General features: G+C 54.1%; 1 protein-coding gene and 1 pseudogene across 9 annotated transcripts in view; one reads left to right on the forward strand and one right to left on the reverse strand.

Annotated features, from left to right (window-relative positions):
- Positions 1 to 22381, forward strand: part of CDH23 (cadherin related 23) — a 420227-nt gene that overhangs the window by 171337 nt on the left and 226509 nt on the right. For all 9 annotated transcript variants that reach the window (XM_040485294.1, XM_040485295.1, XM_040485296.1 and 6 more), the window contains exons 7-8: positions 12484 to 12678; positions 16237 to 16365. In XM_040485294.1, the coding sequence (XP_040341228.1) occupies positions 12484 to 12678; positions 16237 to 16365 (324 nt within the window). The remainder of the gene's footprint in view (positions 1 to 12483; positions 12679 to 16236; positions 16366 to 22381) is intronic.
- On the reverse strand, positions 10349 to 10464 carry LOC121037605 (uncharacterized; annotated as a pseudogene).

The following is a 22381-nucleotide window of genomic DNA, read 5'->3' on the forward strand; positions in this document are numbered from 1 at the left end:
AGATGGTTATTGGAAAGCCAGAATGCGACCCAACATTTCAGAACTGTTGTTTCTGGATTTTTTTTCCAGTCAGGCCAACATGCATGGGGAGTAATCATCACCTAATGAATGCTCCCAGGTCTCCAGAAGCTGGCTTCTAAGTCCCTGCCGGGGGAGGGAGGCGGGCTGGCTTCCGGGAGCCAATCAGCTTAACTTTCAAGTTGGGGAGGGGTGTGAGAGTAAAGCTAAACAGCCCAGGTCATCCGGATCCATGCCTCCGCTCTGTCACTCCTCCCATAACACACAGAGAGAAGCAGAAACCGGTTCCCTGGGGGAGGGTGCGGCACTGCCTGGTGTTGAAAGCAGCATGCTGTGGGGACTGGGGCCGGTGTGGGCACAGGGGCCACCCACCATCATGGCCCTCCTGTCCTGTGCTCTCTGCACATGGCCTTCAGCCAGCTGCTGGCCTGTCCATGGTGCCCTGTGCTCCCGCAGGTCAGCAAGTGAGAAGGTATAGAAGGTGTCTGGGGGAGGACAGGTGCGTGGACAGCCCTGGAATGTGGTGCTAATGGGAGGTGGCACTTGGTGGAGGAGGTGCCTTGGAACTCTACTGCCGTTCCTTATATAGGAAGGACACTGGGCTGGGGCTGGGGTGGGGTTGCTGCAGTGAGGGGTGAGAAAAATGGCCTGGGGTTTCCTTAACCTCTGAATGAGGAGGAGCGGGGGCCTTTGCACACTTAAGGATCATACCTCGCTCTGAAAATCAAGCTTCTGAGAAGGGAGGGAGGGCCCAGATGTCTGTTGGATGAGGCTTCTCCCAGCCCTGCACACCCAGCACGTGTGTAAAGGCCAGGGCCCATGTGTGTGGGGTGGAGAGAGAGCATCTCAACCTCATCCTGGGCACATATGCCTAGAAACCTGGGGAGCCAACAGCCTTTTCCAGGAAGGGAGTGTCGTCTCTATATGCTGGATGGTGATGCCTACTCTCCAGGGAAAATACCAGAAGGAATTTGGATGGAGGACACAGAGCACCATGAGCAAAGGCTAGAGGTGGGCCCACACCCTGGGGGCTGCCCTGTAGAACAGTCTGGCCAAAGCAGAGTGTCTCAGTGGGGCAAAAAATGAAAGCTGAGTTTAGAGAGGGAAGCTTTGGTCAGACTGTGGTGACATTCAAGGCCCAGGAGACCTTGCCTTGGAGGCAGTGATAGTGTCTGAGGAGGAGAACAAGCTGGGAGATCAGTGCTTTAGGGCAGTGACTTTCTGGGATCAATTACAGGGTCAAGGCCCAAAATAAAGAGGAAGGGTTGCAGTAGACCAGCCTGTAGGGAGATACAATTTTTCCACTTTTATATTAATTTTTATCAGCATCATATTTGCATGAGTTTAAAAGTTAGGTAGTAAAGCCAGGTTTGTAATAAAAACATCAATGCCCCGTCTTGCCCTTTCTCATTCCTGATTCCCACCCTGAGACAATCTCTTTCAATTTCTGATCGTTACCTTCTTATTTCCAAATCACATGCGTGTACATTTTTCAGTTTTAGATATTGACTTCCAGCTCTGAAGGATGAGAATGGCACTTTTGCCCCACCCTCTACCTCATCTCTGCGGCGCACGCACACACACCCCCCACTCCTAACATGCTCTACCCATCCGCCCGACTTAACCAGAGCCCACATGACATTTAGTGTCTAAGGCATTGTGACTGTGTACATATTATTCAAACTGTGCCACATAGCGTACTGAAATTTAAAAAAAAAAATCCTTTTTTGTTTTCTCTAGAGTTAATGATTACCTCTCTTTCTTATTTGTTTGCTTAGGGTTCTGTGAACCTATCACTTACTCTAAATATTCTGACATAATTAAGTACCTCCCCTCAGTATATTAAAAGTATGTTGATTTTTAAAAAAAAATTTTTTTTTAACATTTATTTATTTTTGAGACAGAGAGAGACAGAGCATGAATGGGGGAGGGTCAGAGAGAGGGAGACACAGAATCTGAAACAGGCTCCAGGCTCTGAGGTGTCAGCACAGAGCCCGACGCAGGGCTCGAACTCACGGACCGCGAGATCATGACCTGAGCCGAAGTCGGCCGCTTAACTGAGCCACCCAGGCGCCCCAAAAGTATATTGATTTTTTATCAGTTTGTATTTCTCTTGGCAGCATTCCCCTTGGAGTATCCATCCTCCAGCTCCACTCCAGACGGCTGTGCTCTGGTTCACTTTGCTCTTCTGGAGACTAAGTGGCTGAAGACACCTGTGTGGGGCATGGGGGATGAGAGGGGAATCACCCAGAGAATTTCTTTGTCTCTTTCTACATGGGTCCCATAGTTTCCTCTTTCTTGGTTCACACTCTCTGAAAAGGGATTCATGGGATTTTTTTTTTACTCTGTTTGAAAAATGTGTTTATTCTAAACACATATTTGTTGATAGTTTAGCTGGGTATAGAATTCTAGAATGAAATCGTTTTCCTCATAATGTAAAGTCATTTCTCCTTTGCCTATAATGTTGCTGTTAAGAACTTCAGTGCCATTTTGATTCCTGATCCTTTGACTGTAGACTTTTGTTTTATCTCTGAATGTGTATCAGATTTTTTTTTTTAAATCTGAGTGTTTGGAAACTTCATAGTTTTATGCTTCAGTGTGGGTCTGTCTTCAGAACACAGTGGCCTCTTTCCATCTGGAAACATGTCATTCAGATCTGGGAGATTTTTTTACCTCCCTTTTCAGATAATTTCCTTCCCTTCACTTTCTCTGTTTCCTCTCTCTCTGGAACCCCTATTAGTTGGGTGTTGGATCTTCTGAACTACTTCTCTAATTTTATTTTCTCCCCCAGTCTCCATCTCTTTGAGTTTTGTCCTACTTTGGGAGAAATTTCTTTATCTTCCAACTCTTCCATTGAGTTTTTCATTTCTATTATCTCTTCCTCTTAGAATGTTCTGATTTCAAAGATGCTATGTCTTGTCTCTCTGGATGTTAAAGACATTCACTTTTGGAGTGCCTGAGTGACTCAGTTAGTTAAGCATCCAACTTGATTTCAGCTCAGCTCATGATCTCAAGGTCATGAGATCAAGCCCTGTCTTGGGCTCCATGCTAAGCATGGAGCCCGCTTGGGATTCTCTCTCTCTCCTTCTCTCTCTGTCCCTCCCCTACTTGTGCATGCACTCACATACACATGCACTCTCTTGCTGTCTCTCAAAATAATTAATTAAACATTTGAAAAAAGTTACTTTTGTTATTCCTTCCCACTGTCTCCCTACCCACCCCTCTCTGTCTTTCATAGTAGAGGCTCTTCTCAAATGTTTCATGACCCTCAGTTGTATGTTTATATTTAAGAGTGTGTTCACATTTAGGCACATGGAAACCTGCTGTGTGTGTTAGGGCAAGGTAGGGTGGAGTGCTCTTGTCAACCAGCAGACTTCACTATGGGGTGATTTGGTGAGGACCTAGCTGTTTCCTTGTGAGAACTCTACCATGTTAATATTAGTGTTTTCTCTTGGGCCAGTTTTCCTATCTCCTGCCAGGCTGTCAGTCTTCAAGAGGCCGACTGGCTAAAGAGGCCTGATTGGGGATGGGAGCGAAGGAGAGATGCAGATTTTCATTGGACCTCCTTGTTTTCAGTGCCTTATCCAGCTCCCAGCCTGGGTCCAGAGCCTGACTAACTTGGCCCCTTGAGAAAGTAGGCCTCCTGTCTTCTGCACAAGCCAAAGAAGGCATTTGGGAGTCTGACTACTCTTTAAAGATTTGCGGTTGGTCTCCCTGGTTTGAGCATCACCTGGTATCTCCAGCTTCTGATTTTCCAGAGTTCTGAGTTGCCAGCCTGAGCTTTGGCTTGCCCCTCTTTCCTAAGGCAGGCTCCTGTCCCATCAATTCCTAGTTTCCAGGATTTTGTCAACGTCTCTCATCTGCTTTTGCCTCCTCTCCTGTTCTTTTTGTCCTTGTGGACCTATGCATTTTTAATTATCATATTGTCATTTTGGTGAGGGGTTGGGACAAAAACAGAAATAAATGGACGTGTTCAACCTGCCCTGTTGAATAGGAAGTCCCGATTCTGTTAAAACATTTATTGAATGCCTTCTATAGATTTGCAAGTGACGATGCTAGGTGTCACTGCAGAGGTGGCCAAGGTAAATAACAAAGAGAAAAGGAAGGATGTGAGGGATGTTGAAGCAACAATTGTCAGGTGCTGGTGCATAATGAAGAATGGGGAGCAAGTCCAAGATCACGCTGGCAGGCAAAGACCCTCACAGGTGTGGGGAAGTCAGGTCTGCACTTTGATGGGTGTCTTCCTGGGATTCAGAATGGGCAGTGCACAGCTGGAGGCCAAGAAGGAGGGAGGGACTCAGATGGACAGGCCAGAGCTGGCCCCAAGGAGATGTGGAATAGCTAGGAAAGTGCTTTAATCATACCAGGGTGTGTGGCACTCAGAGCTCAGCCCTTTGGGGCTCCTTCTGCCCACAGGGCTTGTTCCTCCACCCAGCAGTCTGCCCAGCTCTCAGGGAAGACCCAGCACCTTTTGGGGTCCAGTGCACATCATGTGAGAGACAGCAGACACTGATAGAGAAAAGAGGCGTTGTGAATTGATCTCTTCCAGACTCTTCTGCAGAGAGATGTGCTGGAGTGCCCATTATACACATGCGGGCTTGTGCACAAGCCAGTGTGCCCTCTCCCTGAACAGAGGGGACCACCTGAGACATCCATCGGGGCCCTGTGGGCACTTGCCTCTCCAGGTCCCCCTCAAAGCACTGTTTCTCCCTTTGGACCTGCTTTCAGCTGGAGCTCACACACTCTTTCTTGCCTCTTTGAGAAAGAAATATGGTCCATCTCCCACAGACCCCGTTTCTCCCCTTCCCTAAGCTGGAATGCCACAAAGCCTCTATAGCTTCACATTTGGAATGACACCCTCCCCAAGGCCCCAGTGGGCCCCTGCCTCCAGAGTCATCAGTGAAGTGGCACCTGCTGTGGCATTCGATGGAAACTAAAACACCAGCACCTCCCCTTTGCCCCAGGAGCCCCCTTGTCAGAAAGGCCTCTACTTCTGATTTGACTTCTTCTTGGCCCAGTGGGAGCTCATTTCCTGATTCCCAGTAGAAGTGTGCAAATTTTGGGACACTCTCTTCCTTCTGAGTTTTTGGGGGGCTAAAGCTCCCCATCAGCCTTCCTTTCTCCAGTGCAAACAACCCAGAGCCCCCACCCCCCCGTCTTCGGCTCCCATGTCATTCCCAGCCCTTCCAAGGAGGGAAGTGAGTGAATCAGCCCTACTTGAGCAGGGGCCCTGAGCCCACTCTCCACCCTCATCTGCAGGGTCCCTGAGGTCTCGGGACACAGAGGTGACCTGAACTTGAATCCTAAAATTCCATCACTCACTTAAAAGCTGTGTGACTTGAGACAGATTGCTTCATTTCTCTGAGCTTTCATTCTTCCGCTCTGGGGGAAAAGGAGGTGATGAGATAATATTTGATGGCTCCCGGGCCTGAGGATGGAGGAGTGAGCTCCCTCCCCGCCCCCACCCCACCTCGGGTGGGGGGCAGCCCAGCCTCTGAGCAGCATGCGCACGTTCCAGGAGCGTCTGTTCCCAGCTCCGATTCACCAAGGCGCCCGCACCTTGTCAGAACTCCATCTGTCAGGAATTTATTACTAATGCATTTTATAACAGGCTTTATAATAAGATATTAAAGACTGTGGCGGCATCCAGCAAGCATTCCATAAATATTAATAACGCCTTTAGAGACGACACCTACAGTGGAAATGGTAGGGCTTCTTGCGGAGGTGGGGTCGAAGGTACAGAATAAATCGAATTGAGGAGGGTACACCGCGAAGATGAGAGGCTACGGTGTGCTCTACTTCCTTTCTCTTGGCACCTCGAACTTTTGTACTTTTCCTTTGTTCACAACTTTCCCTCTGCACTGTCTCTTTTTCTCCCTTTCAGTTTCTTCCTCTTTCCTTCCCTCTCTCTTCTTAGGCGTGCTGTCCCACCTCACCCCCATCGCCCTTTGCTCCCCTGTTGTGCTCTTTCACTGTCCCCTCCTAGTTTCCTTTGTCCCCTGTCACCTTCTTCTCCCTCCCCTGCCCCCTTCCTTACCATCTCTCCTTCTCCGTTTCCTGAGCCCTCCCTCTCTGCCGCTCCACCTGCCCGGCCCCTTCCTCCCTTCTGCACGCACCCCCACCCCCACCCCACTGTTCCAGTGAGCACCCCGAGCCACCTCTGTAGAAGCCTGGAGTGTAATGTAACTCACACTGCATGTGAGAAGTGAGCTATTTATCATTATTATTAACGAACAAGATCCCTTGCACAGCAGAACATTCCCAGAGTCTATTCCCTTGTCACCCCAGGAGTAGCAAAAAGATTTATTTGTCTCTGAATTGCACAGGGTGGCCCATTTGCAGCGGGTCCATCAGAAGTGGCGTGGAGCTTAACAGGGAACTGGAAGAGGCGGGGGCCTGCCCTGTCTGCGACCTGCGTGGAGTGGGCCCCTGCTGAGAGGGACCCAGCTGGCAGTGCAAGTGTTTTGCGGGGGGGTGGTGCCTAAACACTGGTCCTGGCCTCCCAGGAGGCATGGGCGGTGCATCTGGGGAGATTTCCCTTGAAATGGCCCAGAACCTATGAGGGAGTGGGCAGGCCTGGGCGGGAGAAGGAACGGTCATAGAGGAAGGGGTGCTAGGAGCAGAACTGGGGCAGAGAAGCAAACCAAGAGGCCTATCTCAGAGGCAGGAGCAATCACGCCCTGTGGAACCTTTCCTCCAAAGACCAGCCGCCCCTTTCCAACAAGAAAGTGGACTCAGGGCCAAGTCTACAATGAACATGTGGGGAGAAGTTGCCCCAGAACGGGGCGGCCCACGTCGACTGGAATGGGCCTTTTGGCCCTGCCTCCACAGCTCAGGACCACCCTGGCAATGCTTCTGTAGACCCCTGAACCCCAAGCCTAGACTCCGTAGGAGTACCTGCCCCTGGTTTCCTTGCCTCCAAATGGGCAGAGCCTGGCCTTGCAGAGCATTGCTCATCCAGGCCTGTCTTGGCTGAGTGTGTCAAGCCCATGATCAAGCTGTCCCCTGCCTGCCCCTGCCACCTCCACATTCATGCTGATCATTGCAATGACCTGAATGGATTTGCATGTTAAATGGAGTGTCTGGGGACGCTTAAAAAGGAGAGGGAGCCCGCATTCATTCATCTAGGCTGTTTTATTCTTCTCCCCATTATTACCTCCCTTGCCCCCAGCAGTCTAGGAGCAGTGGTAGGGAGCTTTGCTTTCTGTGGCCCAGCCTGGGCGTTAAAAGGATGGAATCCCTGCAGGCAAGAGTCAGGCTGAGCCTGGGGCAGAGCTGCAGGAACGAGGAGGCCTTGCCTGTGGCTGGATACATTCTGGGGGTGCCACGGGGCAGGCAGGAGCTGAGACCCATGGAGGACAGTGTAAGCCAAGGGGGTAGCCATGGGAAGGACAGCCCAGATTGAGTCTCTACGCCACAGCCAGGGATAGAAAATGAAGTCCAGGCAGGGCCTGTGACGACCAGGTTAGGGGAGGCTCTCAGAGGCCTTTGTCTCTGCTTTTCTGTCTCACTGTGCTCATTGTCGTCGCTGCACATGGGCTTCCTTGGCCTGCCCGTGGCTTCTCTGCTGCCTGGTAACTGTGGCTTTCTGCTTGCCATGGTGCCCACCCCAGCCTGAACAGATAGCAAGAACCTTTGTCAGGTTTGTGCAGAAAATTGGTTTAACTTGCAAGGCCCCATCTGATTGGCCTGTTTGAGTCAGGTGATTACCCCTGGACCAATCAGATGTGGCCTAGGTCTGAAGGCGCTTGGTACAAACTTGGCTGCCTACATCCATCCCCTTGAGCAGAACTGTGAGTACAAAGAGCATCTTTACTTGGAAAAAGTGTGGGCTGGGAGGCAGGGGTTGGCAGTCTCTGGGTGGGGCAAATAAAGCACTATATGTAAGGCGAGGCATCATATTTCCAATTGTGGCTGGACTGGATAATCCCCAAGGCTCCTGCCTGCTCCTACATGCAAGCCATCCCCGAGTCGTGCATGGTCAGGCCTGGCCTCGGGTTCAGGAGCTGTCTCCAGGCCCCCCCTCTGACCCCTTCCCCAGACCCCAGCCCTCCTCTCCCAGGCCCTCCAAACCGGCTGGGGAGGGTCTCCAGATGTTCTCCTACCCTGGATCTGTCCGCAGCAGCCATGAACCAATCAACAAAGATGTTCTCTTTCTGAATTTTTAAATGCCCGTTTGTCTAGGTTGACGATGAAGAGATTGATTGGCTGTTTTTAATATCTCCCTTTAAATAGAGCTCATCTCACCCTGCTTGTGATGGTATTTTATTACCATAATAATAATTGCAACGACCATTTATTGAGTATGGTTCAATATTGCCGTGTGCCTGACTCAGCAAGTTTTTTGGGTTTTTTTTTTTTTCGTACCTTGTCTCACTTAATTCTTTCTTACAACCCTGGAGGTAGGTACGGTTAACAACTCCATTTTTACATTTTCCCTGGTACAGGGAAACTGAGCCAAAAGAGTAAGTTCAACAGCAGAAGTTTGAGGTCTCCAGCCAATAAGTGGAGAGAGAGGCTGGGACTCAAACTTGGTGGGGGGGTGGGGGTGCGGGGGGGGGGGGGTCTGACTCGGCATCTCTGCTCTGAGTCACCAAGTTCTACTGTCTGCTTGGAAGCCCAGGTGTACCTGGCTTCACAGAAGAAATCTGCTTGCATTGAAGGGGCAGATCTTTAAAGGGGGTACATCTGCACATTTGCATGAAATAGCTTCGTACTTGGAAAAGCCCCCATTGTCGGTGCTGATGAGCACCACCCCCCGCCCCATTCCCCTGATAGAGCATGGCACCCGGGACCTGAAAAGCAGGAAGTCAGCATTCTTTTCCCTCCAATGGCTTGTCCCTTCTAAGTATATGAATGTCTCTTTGCCAGGCCCGTTTAAAACCTTTCCTAAGTTACGCACAAATTAAATGGGTTTTCACTGCCGGGCATGAAACATAATCTAAGAAGGTCAGACACAGGGCCATTCCCTCTTTTTCCCCCTTTTCCCTGTCTTCTTGGATCTCGCTTTTATATCCTCTAATCAGTTGCCCAGAGAGCCTTTGCCCCGGACCGTGAGGTATGCACGGGTGAAATGTCCCCTGCTCCCCGAGGCAGGGGGCTGCAGAGCTGACATTCTCGAGGGAGCCATCCCTCCCCTCTGGGCGCTGGCTTCATGTGGGGTGTGCTCTGAAGTGCTGTCTAGCAGCCTCACAGGGGGCTGGCTGCTCTGAAATGGGAACATGTCCCTTCCTCCGGTGGCAGAACCCAGGCCCTGATGGAATGGCTTGGAGGGTTAGGCTGGCTCCGGTGCTCACATGTGCTGTGCGTGTTGGATCTAGAGGGAGAACCGTAGTTTGGCTGAGAGGCTTGTAAAGATCTCCTCAAGCCCCGTGCTGTCGTGGTGGCATGTGAGGGCGGGGACCGGCTCCACTGAGCCCAGTGCCAGAGGGCCTCAGACTTCGGGCCCCTGTGTGCGGTGGCCCCGGGTATGTATGTTCAGAGTGCCTGTATCCATCAGGTCCCCGGGGAAAGTTCATCTCAGTTCCAATAAAGGCATTTCAGTGAAGAGACATCTTACAGAGGGTGGGCAGGGCGAGGGGGCATGAAGGGCTGTTGAGGCACCTGAGACCAGCAGTAGCCCTTAGGGCTGCCTGCCTGGACCCCACTGAAGGCTGCAGCCAGGGAGGAGGGGCGGCTGGCCTGGAGCTGGAGGGAGTGGAAAAGTATCCCCCAGGCTCCTTCTCCTCCTGCCTCTTTCCCAAACTCTGAGCTCCTACCAGCACCTCCCCCTGGCAGAAGCTAGTCTGCAAGGGAACCTGGGGGTGGATGCTGTCCACTGAGGTCTTGCCGGGGGCAGGGGGGGTGGGGAGACAGAGCAGGGTACTCTGTGCATCTGGAGGGTGCAGACAGAGGATGCCCAGCACGGTATTCTTAATATTCATCGTGCGTCTTGACACCTGCCTGCCCTCCCCTCGAAGGCGTTCTTGTCTACAAGTCTTCTGGAAGGCACCAGATGACAAAAATCGCAACTGCCAACTTCTAAGCACTTATTACATGCTGGGAAATTTGCACTCCTGAGCTCACGTTCTCTTCACACTAACCCTATGGGACGTTATTGACTCCGGTGGACAGAGAGGGGATTAAGGATCAGAGAGATTAAGGAACCCAAAGACACACAGAGAGGCTGGGGCTCCAGCAGAGGCCTATCGATCCCTGAAATCCTGGCACTTGTCCGCTCTGCCCCCTTGCACACTTGATGCTCTTCTGGAGGGAAAGAGAGCATCTGTTTTCCAAGCCACCGAGCTGAGGAGGGAAGGCCTAGCAAAGGAAAAGGAGGTTCAGAGGCTCCAAGGTGTGAGGCAGCCTGCTGGGTTTGGAAAGTACAAATAGCTCTACCTACCAGGAAATATTAAACTGATAAGAATAGATGCTACACATGATCTTAGCTAAAGGCCACGAAGGGATACCTGCCAGGAAATAAAGTATGAAGGAGGAGACGGGGCCAGACCATGAGGGCCTGTGTCCTATGCAAAGGGGCACTGGGGAGTCATGGATGGTGTGGAGGAGAGGGGCCTCCCTATCTGCCTCCTGTGCTCAGTGCTGGTGGGAGAAGGACAGGTTATGAGCCTGTTCATTCAGCCTGACACATGCTCAGCGATGGGGGAGAATCAGCACACTCAGAAAGAAACCATGGCAACTCCATCACATCGTTCTCCCGAGGCCCCTTCCAGCCTAAGCAGGGGTCTTGTAGAGAACACTCTTGCCTCAAGCAGATAGTCCCGGGGAAGGGTTGCCAGCATGTCCCAGTGAAAGAAGTTGCTCAAAGCGGTGACACAGGGCTCACGTCATGGCCAGCAGCACAGACAGGAGGCAGCAACGCGGATGCCTTCCTCGAGAGAGACCCTGCAGGTGACAGAAGGGACCCAGTCATTATCCCAGCGTGAAAAAAACGCAGGACCAGGAATACTGTCTCTGCCCTCAGGGAACTTACGGCCTAGTCCCACACGCCCGGCCAGGAGGCTTCACTCAGGCTGGCAGCTGACCCCTTCACACAGAAGAGTCAGGACGAGAACTGCCATCGGTGTTTTAGAGAAGTATTTAGCGTAGAGCTTGAGATCGGTGACTTAGAATTGGACCTGATTTCAAGGCCACCTTCTACCATTGCCTAGCTGTGTGCCTTGGGCAAGGCACTTCACCTCTCTGAGCCTTAGCTTCCTTTTCCAAAACCGGATACTAGCTGCCACCTAGAAAGCTACTTGTCACAGAGGTGGACAGACGCAGCGCACAGCACAGGACCTGGCACGTAACAGTCAGTCGACGGGAGCGGGGATTGTTTTTACCCTCTCGTCTCTACGAAGAGCCTCATTAGCTTGCCCATCTTCAGATGTGCCCAGAGCTCACTAAATTATGAATCGGTTCCTTCGCCCAGCATTTTGCCGGCGTGGCTCGCGTGCCAGGCCCCGTGGCGGGCTCTGCGGTGACGAGAGCTGGCCGTCCGGCAGAGATGCAAACAGATCCCGAGAATGTGCTGAGCGCTCTCTGGGCGGCTCGCGCATGTCTTGAGACAGGACACTGACTGAACACCTGCCGTGTGCCAGGCACTGTGCTAGGCAAGGCAGCTGGAGCCCTGTGGCTTCCACGGAGCACAGGCGCCGTGAGGGAAGACAGGTGGGGGCCAAGGAATTATAGAAGATATGTGGATGATGAAAGCATCCAGGGTGAGGTGGGAACCTTAATATAAACAGCGGGGGAGGGTGGGGGCGGGGGAGGGGCTGACCTGCCTTAAGGGTCTAGAAGGTTCCATAAGGAAGCAATATTTCACCAAAGACCCCAAGTCGCAAAAGGGCAGGGGGTCCGTACGTAGTGTATAGCAGAGGGAATCATGGCAGGCTCCCAGGAGGTAGTAATATTGGAGTGGGTCTTGTGGGCCTCTCGTAGCAGGCTGCCATGGCCCAGGGATGGCTTGTGGATGCCCTACCCCAGGGCAATCCAAGTAACCTCTATGCTGCCAGCAAAGCCCTCGGGGCCCCCGGCCACCTGCCTGTAGTGCACACCTGTCAGCTCCCTGCCCTTGAACCTCCCAACACACTGACTCCCAGGTGCCCCACCGAACCCCCCGAGCCCGAGGCTTGGGCAGAAAGGGGCACTCAACGGACGAATCAGCACCGCCAAGAAACAGGGGGCTTGGGGACCAAAAGGCCCTCATCCAGAACTCCAGGATGAGCAGATCATCTTTAGAACTGATGCTGTTACGGCCACCAGGAGGCCATCAAAAAAAAGGAAAAAAAAAAAAACAAAAAAAACCAAAAAACCACCAGATACTGCATTTTAAATTCCTCTGAACCCTCTTAGAATAAAAATGACAAAGCCGCGGGTCCGGTTGGCTGGAGGGACGTGGTTAATGGGCTTCGGGGGAATAGTCACCGATGAAGGCAGCTGCTCCGAGCACTTCTCACCCTTTTGTTTGCTTTGCTTCACCCCCAGAACACACCGGTGGGGACACCCATCTTCATTGTGAACGCCACGGACCCCGACCTGGGTGCGGGCGGCAGTGTCCTCTACTCCTTCCAGCCCCCCTCCCTGTTCTTTGCCATCGACAGTGCCCGCGGCATCGTCACGGTGATCCGGGAGCTGGACTACGAGACTACGCAGGCCTACCAGCTCACCGTCAATGCCACGGTGAGTCCCGCGTGGATGTCTGCCTCCCCCCCCACCCTGGGGGGAGAGCAACGGGACATCGGCGTCCTTCCCTGCTGGTCAGGCTCAGCCATCGTGATGCTGGTGATAGTCACAGGGAGACCAAGGGCCAGGCTGGGCTGAGCACTCGGGTGGATGGTCTCCATGAATCCCCACGGCAGCCCCAGCTCATAAGTAATAAATACCAAGTGACCCATGTTACAGACGAAGAAACTGAGGCACGGGAGCCATTCAGGTGACGGTGGTGACTCAGCAGCTTCACTCCCGTGCCCGCGCTGGTAATCCCACAGGACATCCGTGGTGTGGGGTGTCCCCTTGCTCTCTGGAACGTCAGGCCGAGGTGGGAAGCCAGCTATGTTGTGACACCACCCGACATGCAGGGACCAGAGGGTCCAGGCATCCTGAGTAGGGCACGCTATGTGCTCCAAGGACTGTGCTGGGGCCTGGAAATTCCGGGTTCAGTTAGTGAGGAGAGAGAGGAGAGAGAGAATCATCATCCCCTTATATGGCTGACGCTGTTGAGACTCACAAGCCGACGAGTAGCAGGGAGCGAGCATTCAAACCTGGCTTATCAGCCACCCGTCCAGGGCCCCCACGGCCAGGAGTTTCTGAGTTTCCAGAACATCACAGCGGCTCGGCCTCTGTCGCCTGCTGTTCGGGAGGACCTGAGGGACAGGCAGGTCACACCCTAAGCAGGTTCCTACCCCTGCCTTCCTGTCTTGCCTGCTCCTGCCTCTTCTCCAGGCACAGCTCGAGCCCTCAGCAGGCCTCAGGGCAAGAGCCAGTGGCCGTTTGTCCCTTATCGCCTGACACATACCCTCTGGCCCCGTGTCGCTGCAGCGGGGACTGCCAGTGGTGCTGGGGGCTCCGCTTGGCAGGTCACAGAGCACGGATCCTAGGGTAAGACACACGGACTAGGTCGAGGGTCCAGTGTGAAAGGTGGGGCTCCCCCAGGCTTGGGCAAGGTGGAGAGAGGCCCCAAGAACCAGGAAACGCACTCTTTTTCTGGGGAGGCCACCACAGGAGACATTCACGTTCTTCCCTTTCTCCCCTGGTTCCGTGTTCATCGCCTGGGAGGCCACGTGTGCTGCTGTTAGTAAACCTGACTTCTGGGACCGACGGGGCTTGCGAGAGCAGGGTCCGCTTTCTGCACGCACCTGCACCCTTGTGCGCTCCCTTGCCCCCGCACCCAGCTGCGGTGTCCCTCCCGCCACCCGCCATTTGCCCACACCGGGGCCCAGAAATGCACAGAAGCTTGCTCTCTTTCTTGCTATGAGCCTGTCCCTGTGGAGTAATTTCCATCTTCCGTAAAAATGGCTTTGGGCTGGTGGGGGAGAGACCAGAGCCGGGCACAGGCTCAGGTCTGGGTGGCCGGGCCTGTCAAGAGGCCTGGGCTCAAGCTGAGACGGTGAATACAGTTAAATTGCTGTTAATCTCCCAGCGCTCAGGCCCTGAAGCAATAGAACGGGAGCAGCCCTTCGATATTGATGGCTCCTGCACCTGCATAGTCCCCCCTAGGACCCGTGCTGTGCCCTTGGCTGCTGGGCATTTCCCCAAGGAGAGTCTCCTGTGTGGCATCACAGGGAGCAGGCTGGGGTCCCAGCCGCCACGGGGTGGGCACCAGGTGGGGAAATGTGAGGACTTCCCCGGAGACGGCTGCCGAGAGCTGCAGGCCCCAGAGTGGCAGCTGGGAGCCCAGCGTGTCGCCTGCCCTGCCAGGGTGCCCTCTGCCATCCCCATTCCCCAGCCGTGGAATCCGAGATAGGCTGCGTGGGGACATCTGTGGCGGGAGCAAGGCTGTGGCCCCAGGACTGCGGGACGGAGGGGAGGGCACGTGCCAGGCCGGACAAAGCCAGCTGCCCACAGAAGACTGCTAACGGCAAATGAGGGTCACTGGCCTCCCCTGCTCCGAAGGTCAAGGGGCTTTCTGTTCCTCCCACTCTGGCCCTGTCTGCCTGGTTGTTCAGGTCCCTGGCGGAGAGCTCTTACCACGGGCAGCCCCCAAGCCTGGGCTGTGGGTTCCGTTGTCTTAGAGTCTGGGAAGGTGTCTCCCTGGTGGATCCTCTGCCCAGCTCCTCCTGCGTCCAGACTCTCCCCCACCCTACCGCACGCACCCCTCATCCCCAAAGTCCCTCACCCTCTCCGTGACTCTTAGGACAACCTGCCCTCTCCCCCCCAAAGACTCTACTGCTGCACCTGTGTACCTGGAGGGCAGGAACAGGCTCTAGGCTTGTTGAAATGGGGAGAATGCTTTGCATCAGTCAGGTCACCCCAGACCAAGGGAGACCCCATCAGAGGACGGTCACTCTCAAATCCCAGACCAGAGAATTTACAGGCCTGAGGGTCCACGGAGGTCCTTGCGTTGAGCCCCTTCGTCTCCCAGAGAAGGAAATTGAGACCCCACGAAGGAAAAGAACTTAGGCAGAGTGACCCAGCAAGTCAGGGGCTGAGATGATGTCGGGGCCCCGGATCAAAACAGGGCAGGTTTGTATTGCAAAAGGATCTGAGTTTGAGTCTGGGCTACACATGCACCATCTGCGTGACTCTGGGCAAGTTACTTAACCTCTGTGAGTCTCGGGGAACATATCTGAATAATGGGCGCATAGTATCTACAAAAGCAAACAAGGTGCGAGCACAGTGCCTGGTACTGAAACGTGTATTCAGCGTGTAGTTCCTGTTCCTCTTGGCTATCGTTATTCGATAGCAGTGGGCTATTTAATCAGTTTATCATGGGGGGGCTGTGTATTTGGGGGTAATAGAAGATGTGTTTCTGATTTCCTCTCTTGGTGAGCTTTCGTAAGACTAAACTTCCAATTGACTAGGAGGGTTTAAACACGGCCTGCCTGGCCGCAGGGGGATGGCCTACACGACCTCTCAGGATTTCTTCCTGGAGTCCCCCAAATGTCACATGCCCCGGAGCTCCCCCGGCTGTTCTGTCAGAAAAGTTGCTTGACCACTGAACCCTGGGTGCAGACGGGGAGGGGGCGGGGATACAGGTCTCAGACTAGCCCCCTGTCCTGTGAGAAGGCCTTTCTTCTGAGGAACGCCCATCCTGGTCCTTCCCTTGCTGCCCTGGGGTGAGAGGGGGCAGGAAGTAGGCATGATGGCAGCCAGTGGCCTCTGCCTGAGTCAAGAGAAGTTGCTAAGGACAGCACTGTCTCTTTACCCCAAGCCGGTCATCCCACCCGTGGGGTGTCCAGCATGATCAGGGCTAGGCTGGGGGTGGGGGGGTGGGGAGGAGATCTACCCTAACCCTCCTCTGTGACACTGGATAAGCTACCTTCTGCTGGGCCTTGGGGACCCTGTTTGCGTTTTCCTGCACAGGTCAGAGATCACCGTGGGTTCTTAGAGTTCTTGAACTTCTGTGTACTAACGATCTTTGTGCAGGAGTGCGGGAACCTGTGCGTACATAGGCACACAGGTTTGTGTACATGGGTGTCATGTGTGCAGGTGTGTGTGTGTGTGTGTGTGTGTGTGTGTGTACGTGTACGCGTGCCAACAATGTCACAACCTAAGGCTGTGTATTCTCTGTCCTCTAAGGATCAAGACAAGACCAGGCCTCTGTCCACCCTGGCCAACTTGGCCATCATCATCACAGATGTCCAGGACATGGACCCTATCTTCATCAACCTGCCTTACAGCACTAACATCTATGAGCATTCTCCTCCGGTAAGATGCTCCCTGGCCCTCGTGGGGCTTCCCTCTGAGCTTCCGTTGGGGATGGAGGCCCTGTTTGGTAGGACAGACTCTTCCTTGGCATTTCTTATTCCCTTCAGTCCCTGTGCATGTCAGTGATGGGTGTCTTGGCACAGTGAAAACCCAACCCCCTCTTCATACCGCACCCCGTGTCCTCACCCTCTCACTTCATCCCCAGAGGGTTCCAAGAAGCAAAACACAAAGACTTACTAGCATAAACGAACAGGAGCAGCTCAGAAAGATTTATGTGGGATACTAGGGATGCCTGTGGAACCAGCCTGGTCTGGAGAGCACATTTGGACTCAGCCAGGCTTACCCAAACAGATTGGGCTCAGCCATATTCATGGGTCGATCTGCCTCTCCCAGCCAACCAGTGCTGCCTAAGATGGCGGCCGTTTACCCCCCTCTCCCCAACCCTCTCTGGCCTGGCTCTTCTCTGAGAGCACACAGCTCTGGCTGCTCTTCCTAACTGCTGTGTCTTTGGATTTCTCAAGTCCACGTTTTCAAAAGAGGCACCTGATTGGCTGTGCTCGTGATTTTGTGCCACGTTGCACAGTCACAGATCTCCAGCCAGCCTGGAGATTGGCTGCCCTTGGGCTCTGTGTCTGCCTCTGGTTCAGTCGGTTGTGACTGGGAATCTTCGAGACCCAGACGTGCTACTGCCTGCTTGGCAGGGGCTGGGAGCGGGCAGCTTCACTCGCCCATCCCTTGCCTGGTCGCCATCTGTGGTTTTGTGCAAACTCGACTAAAACACACACACTGGGCTGATAAACTAAGAAAAACTGGCTCCTCTCGGCAGGTGCAACCCTGGACATGCAGCCTGGGGAGTCTTTCCTGTGGAAAGAAAAACGTGCCCTTCCTTTTGACAGAGCTCGGTGTGCTTAGAGGAAAGACACACAACTTGGAGAGCAAAGCAGGGCACCCACATGCACACCTGCATTGGCTCACAGGATTAGGTTATCAGTGAAAGGCAGGCTTCCCTTGATCAGGGTGAAGACTGTACCTGTAAGGCCACCACAGTCCAGGGAAGCCTGACCTCCAGTTTGGAGGCTGTGGTCCATCCTGACCATGGCATCCTCGAAGCACGGTGCTTTAGTCTCCGGGTTTGTGGGGGTAGTAGCCCCGTCTTTCTTGGGGCCAGGTATGGGCTGAAGGACCTAACAGGCAAGATCCTTTTTAGTCTCCTGCTGCAGGCATCTGGGGATGTTTTTGGGGTGGAGGGGGACATCTCAATGCCCCCCCTCCTCACCTTCTCTTTCTTAGTGGTCCATGGACAGCAGGACCTCTAGCTTTTGAGGCTAAAGGCTATCTCCTTCCAAAGTCTCTTTGCTACCCCCACATCTTCTCAGCCCAGGGAGTCCTTCCCTGGCCTTTCAGAGAAGATAGGCCCTTCCAACTGTCCCTGGCCCCTAGATGTCCCCTTCTTAGCACTCAGCGCTCTTGGACAGCTGGCTCAGCTTCTGCTTCCCTGCTGGACTGGAAGTGTAGTTGGGCAGGGATTGGGACTGCTGTGGGCATAGCACATCAGGGGTGCTAAGGATGTGTTTGTGGAGTGAATGAATGGATGAATGAACGAACGAATGAACGAACAAACGAACAAACGATGTCCTGGTCAGACCAGCCCTCTCACCATCCTGCCATCCTCATCACCCCTTATGGCCACTCCTATCACCAGTACAAAATCTGCCCGTCTGTTGGTTCCCAGCTCACTGGCCACCTTTCTTTGATTTTTTTTTTTTCCTGGCTTTATCCTCACCAGCCCGTAGACGTAACCAGCCATTTCTTTCCCTCAGCCCTCCCTGTGCTGCATAATTTACCACTGAATTATAGTTGTCCGTATAATGCTCACCGACGTGTGAGTGCGTTATTTTGGAGCTCCTGGTAGTCAAGGTACCTGAGTCTCTGGGACCCGGTCTCAGGCTTCCAGTGGGTCTCCCAGGGCATCGTGCCCAGGGCTGAGTGCAGAGAAGATGCTCAAAGCCAACTTGTTGGTTGAAGTGAGGATGTGATGGCGACCAGGCAGCCAGGGAAACTGGGAGCAGGTCCCCGCACCCACCTTGGCCAAATCACACACACTCTGGATGGCTTCCTCGCTGGGCAACAGACAGGGAATGTCTACAGTAGTGTCTCCATCCCCCGAGGGCTTCAAGGATTAGAGGTTGCATGCTTGTGTAGAGTACCCAGCGAGGCATTTGGTCACAGAGGTTATGAGTCGGTTGTCCCTTTGGCGCCGTGAGGCCACTAAAGCCAATGCCCCAGGAGCTCCCAGGGAGCAGGTGTGAGCCCCACCACTTAGGTCACGACTGGGCTCAGGGGAGCCAGACGAGGAAGTAAGGGGGAGGTTTCGGACTTTCCCAGGCGCCCACAGAATCTTCTCGTGGGCACACAGCTCGGCCTCTCCACCCTGTCCCCACACTTAAAAGGAGCACTGTCACTTGTGTGTCCCCAGCACAGCTTTTTCTGCTGCAGGCCGATTCCCATATACTCCAAGCGTGATTTTCCCAGGCTTCTAATCGGTTTCCATGCCTTGATCCGGGCCCTGCGTGTCCGTTTACAGTGTGGAATCCTGACTTAACTCAGTACTTCCCAGGCCGGCCAGGGCCAAGGAGCACTGTGGCAGGCCCAGCCTCCTCGACCCGAGGACCCAGGCATCCCCACTCCCAGCCTTGCCTCTGCTGGCCTCGGGGCCTCCATTCGGACCCCGGCCCACTCTGCCTCACTCTTCCTCTTTATCTGCGGCTCCCAGCATGTATGCCTCTCTCTATCAGTGTATCGGGCCAGCATGCCTCATCTAAAGTGTATATATTACCTAATAAAATCCTTCTTATTTGGGATTATTGCATCAAATTTTAATTTCCTCACTCGAGCAGCGGCATGTCGACCTGCCCGTCAGTGAAGGACCGATAGAAGGTGAAAAGAGCAGATAAACTGCACAAATTACTGCCAGCTGATGCCTATCAGCCCTTTGACTGGAATTGACTGGAATTAAGGACTGAGAAATAGGATTTTCTGCCTCAGAATCTGCTGTGGCAGCTCTTGTCGGAAGTCCCCTGCAGCCCCCACGGGCCCCCTCCCCCCACGGGCGCCTCCCACCTCCTGAAGCAAACTGTGTCCACCTTTCAAGTCCTTAATCCTGTCAGGGAACTGGGAAAGCAGTCCCGGGGGAGAGAGGTGGGCTGGGACCCCCGAGGCCCGGCAGGGCCTGATGGGTTATAGCTCCAGCTCCTGTCCTGGCCGGCTGCTTTGGAAAAGGCAGGCCACACAGAAGGGAGACACAAGTCCCTTCTAGAGAAGTCTGAGCTCCTCTCAGCTCCGCCCCCGACTTCCCCGCCAGTACCCAGACCTCGGAGGCAGGGGCCGTTTCGCACACCTTCCCCACCCCTGGCTTTGGCACACCTACTGGGCACAGAGCCCCGGGCCTGTCACCTCTGCCAGCCGTGGAGTCCCCCAGACCCACCTCAACCCAGCCCTCCATTCCCCAGTCATCCGCACCCGACCCACTCCCCACACTTCGGGACGGGAGACCAATTCTGGAACCCTCTGAGCCTCCGTTTCCTCACATATTCCCCCCGCACTGGGGCTTGTGAGGAAAACGTGAGAGTACCTGTGTTGGGTGCCCAGTGCGGTGCTTGGCACAGAGTAGGTGTTTAACCAGTGCTAGCTCTCCCTGGGCTGTTAGCTGCTCTCTCTATAGGACACCCAGAAAACACCTTAACCCGTAGAACGCGTGGTATGTTTCCGGAGTGCTAGGGAGTCTGAACGTGCCAAAGTCCTTTGGAACATCACATGCATGCGCTCCCTACGGAGAGGCAACTCAGCTTGCATCAGATGCTCACGGTGGTCCCCGTGAACACTGACCGTCACGTCTATAGCATTTGCTGTGCGTCCTGGGTGCAGTTCCAAGGGCTTCACAAATATCAGTTGCTCAGGGGTGGAGGCTGTCATGATACCCATTTTATAGATGGGGAAAACAAGGCAGCGAGGGATCAAGTAACTCACTCGAAGGGTTCGCAGCCCAGACAGCCTGGCACCAGTCAAACCCCTAAGCCCGTCACCATACTGCTCTATCCGCCACAAGGAGCCGGGACCCTGGGGGCCTGTGCCCCCTTAACCTCTCAGGGGAGCCTCCTTTCCCAGGAGGCCTCCTGCTTACAACATGGGTTCCTGTGACAGGAGGAGCCTTGTGGCAGGATGGACCCTTTCCTGACCCTCCTGGGCCTTCCCACCTACTCTCCCAGCCAACCCCGCCCCTAGCTGGAGGGCCAGCCACTTAGGGGCCTGGCTCTGGGCCGGGCAGGGGCCATGCTTCCCCATCCCCTCGTCTTTGGAAATAAGTTTCAGTATATTGAAAATATAATTACTGAGACTCCGAAACAAGAGCCGTGGGATCCCAAGAGCCCCCATTCCTCCCCGTTAATTCCTTCTCATAACATTTCCAGTCTTTGTGGCTGCACTTGTATTAAAAGCTCAGGGTTTTATTAAAAATGGATTTATTTACCCAAAAAGAGATGAAACCCCAAACTTTGTCAGGAGCCTGTTGGATCTCACTTCCCAGAAGCTCAGGTGTGGCTCTTCCTGGGGAGAGCCGGCCTCCTCGTCATCTCGTCCTGGATTGCCTGGCGGCCCCTCGGAGCCCCACCGGCAGCCCAGGGTGGGAGTGCCCGTGGGGGAGGTGCTCCCAGGGCTCCTTGGCCGCCAGGTCCCTTATTTGCACGGGCCACCACCGGCCCCGTTTCAGTCCTCCGGGGGCTCACTAGGCCCAGCTCAGCCCAGCCAATCCCGGATTGTATGCCCAGAGACCTGCGGTCGCCCCTTGAGGTTTCTTGTTTAGTGACCTTCTGGAAAGGTGTTCTGGTAGCCTCGGGGCCCAGTTAACCTGGCAGGCTAGTCTGTGCCCTCAGCAGGCCAGGGGCTGCCTGGGACCTGGAAACCCTCGTACTGGAACACGTTTGGGGCCCAGGCCACATGGGGCTCTAGAAAAGGGGGGATTGTTCCCGTGTCCAGAAAGCCCATCCTGGCACCCGAGACTCACACTGTTGGGACCTCCCCCTGGGGACAAATCCAGGCCCCCCCTATGTGAGGAGTGGCCCCCAGAAAGGCAGACACCCCCAAAAGTGCCCTGTGTGGGGTGATACCAGGGTGAGCAGTTAGCATAGACGCTGCAAATCTGATGAATGCCTCCTGAATGACCCCCCCCCCCCACACACACACACACGCAGATGCCTGGGTTTGGGACCATTAACTGATGTTACAGGAGAAGAGTCTGTCATCAGACCAGAAAGCCCAAGAGAGCAAAGGCTAACAGGGTTGTTGTTGTTGTTGTTGTTGTTGTTGTTGTTTTAATCACTTTACTAACTTCTAGGAGGATGGGATACGTAAGTGGTTCCGAGCGTGACATGAGCTAATGCTTGTGAAGTGCTTAGATTGGTGCCTGCCACATCACAGGGACTTTCATAAATGACAGCGTCATTATCACAGAAGCTGGTAGACAGGCAGTGTTGCCTGGAGGGCAAGAGCATTTTGGAGGCAAAGTATCTGACTTTGAACCCTGATTTCACCATTCGTTTGTTGCAACGGGACCACGGCCAGGTCCCGTAACTCGAGTTCCTCGGTGTCCTCATCCGGAGAGTGGGGCTTCTGGAGTAGGTGTGAGGGGGAAAGGAGTTCCTAGCAGGCGTTTGCCGCAGCAGAGTGAGTGCTTGAGAAAGACCAGCACCTGCCTCAGCGGCAACTTCCTGGGCTCTGACCCCCTTTGGGTCCTCAGAACCCACCTGGGGAGATGCTCATTTAATGATGTCTTTCTCTGACTTGGTAACAGTCTATTTCCCCCCAGGGGGTGTCGTCAGAGCTCCGAGATCCCTTATCCCAGTGGGGGGGGGGGGGGGGCCAAGGAGGGAGCCACATCTGCTTTCTGCAGGGCCTTGGCCTCGGGGCAATGGCCGTGTTTCTCCTGGAACATTCTCGCCTTCCCTCAGCCCACCCTAGAGGT

The sequence above is a fragment of the Herpailurus yagouaroundi genome, unplaced genomic scaffold (genome assembly GCF_014898765.1).
Source record: "Herpailurus yagouaroundi ecotype Mexico unplaced genomic scaffold, PumYag 163, whole genome shotgun sequence".
In the NCBI taxonomy this organism is placed as follows: Eukaryota; Metazoa; Chordata; class Mammalia; order Carnivora; family Felidae; genus Herpailurus; species Herpailurus yagouaroundi.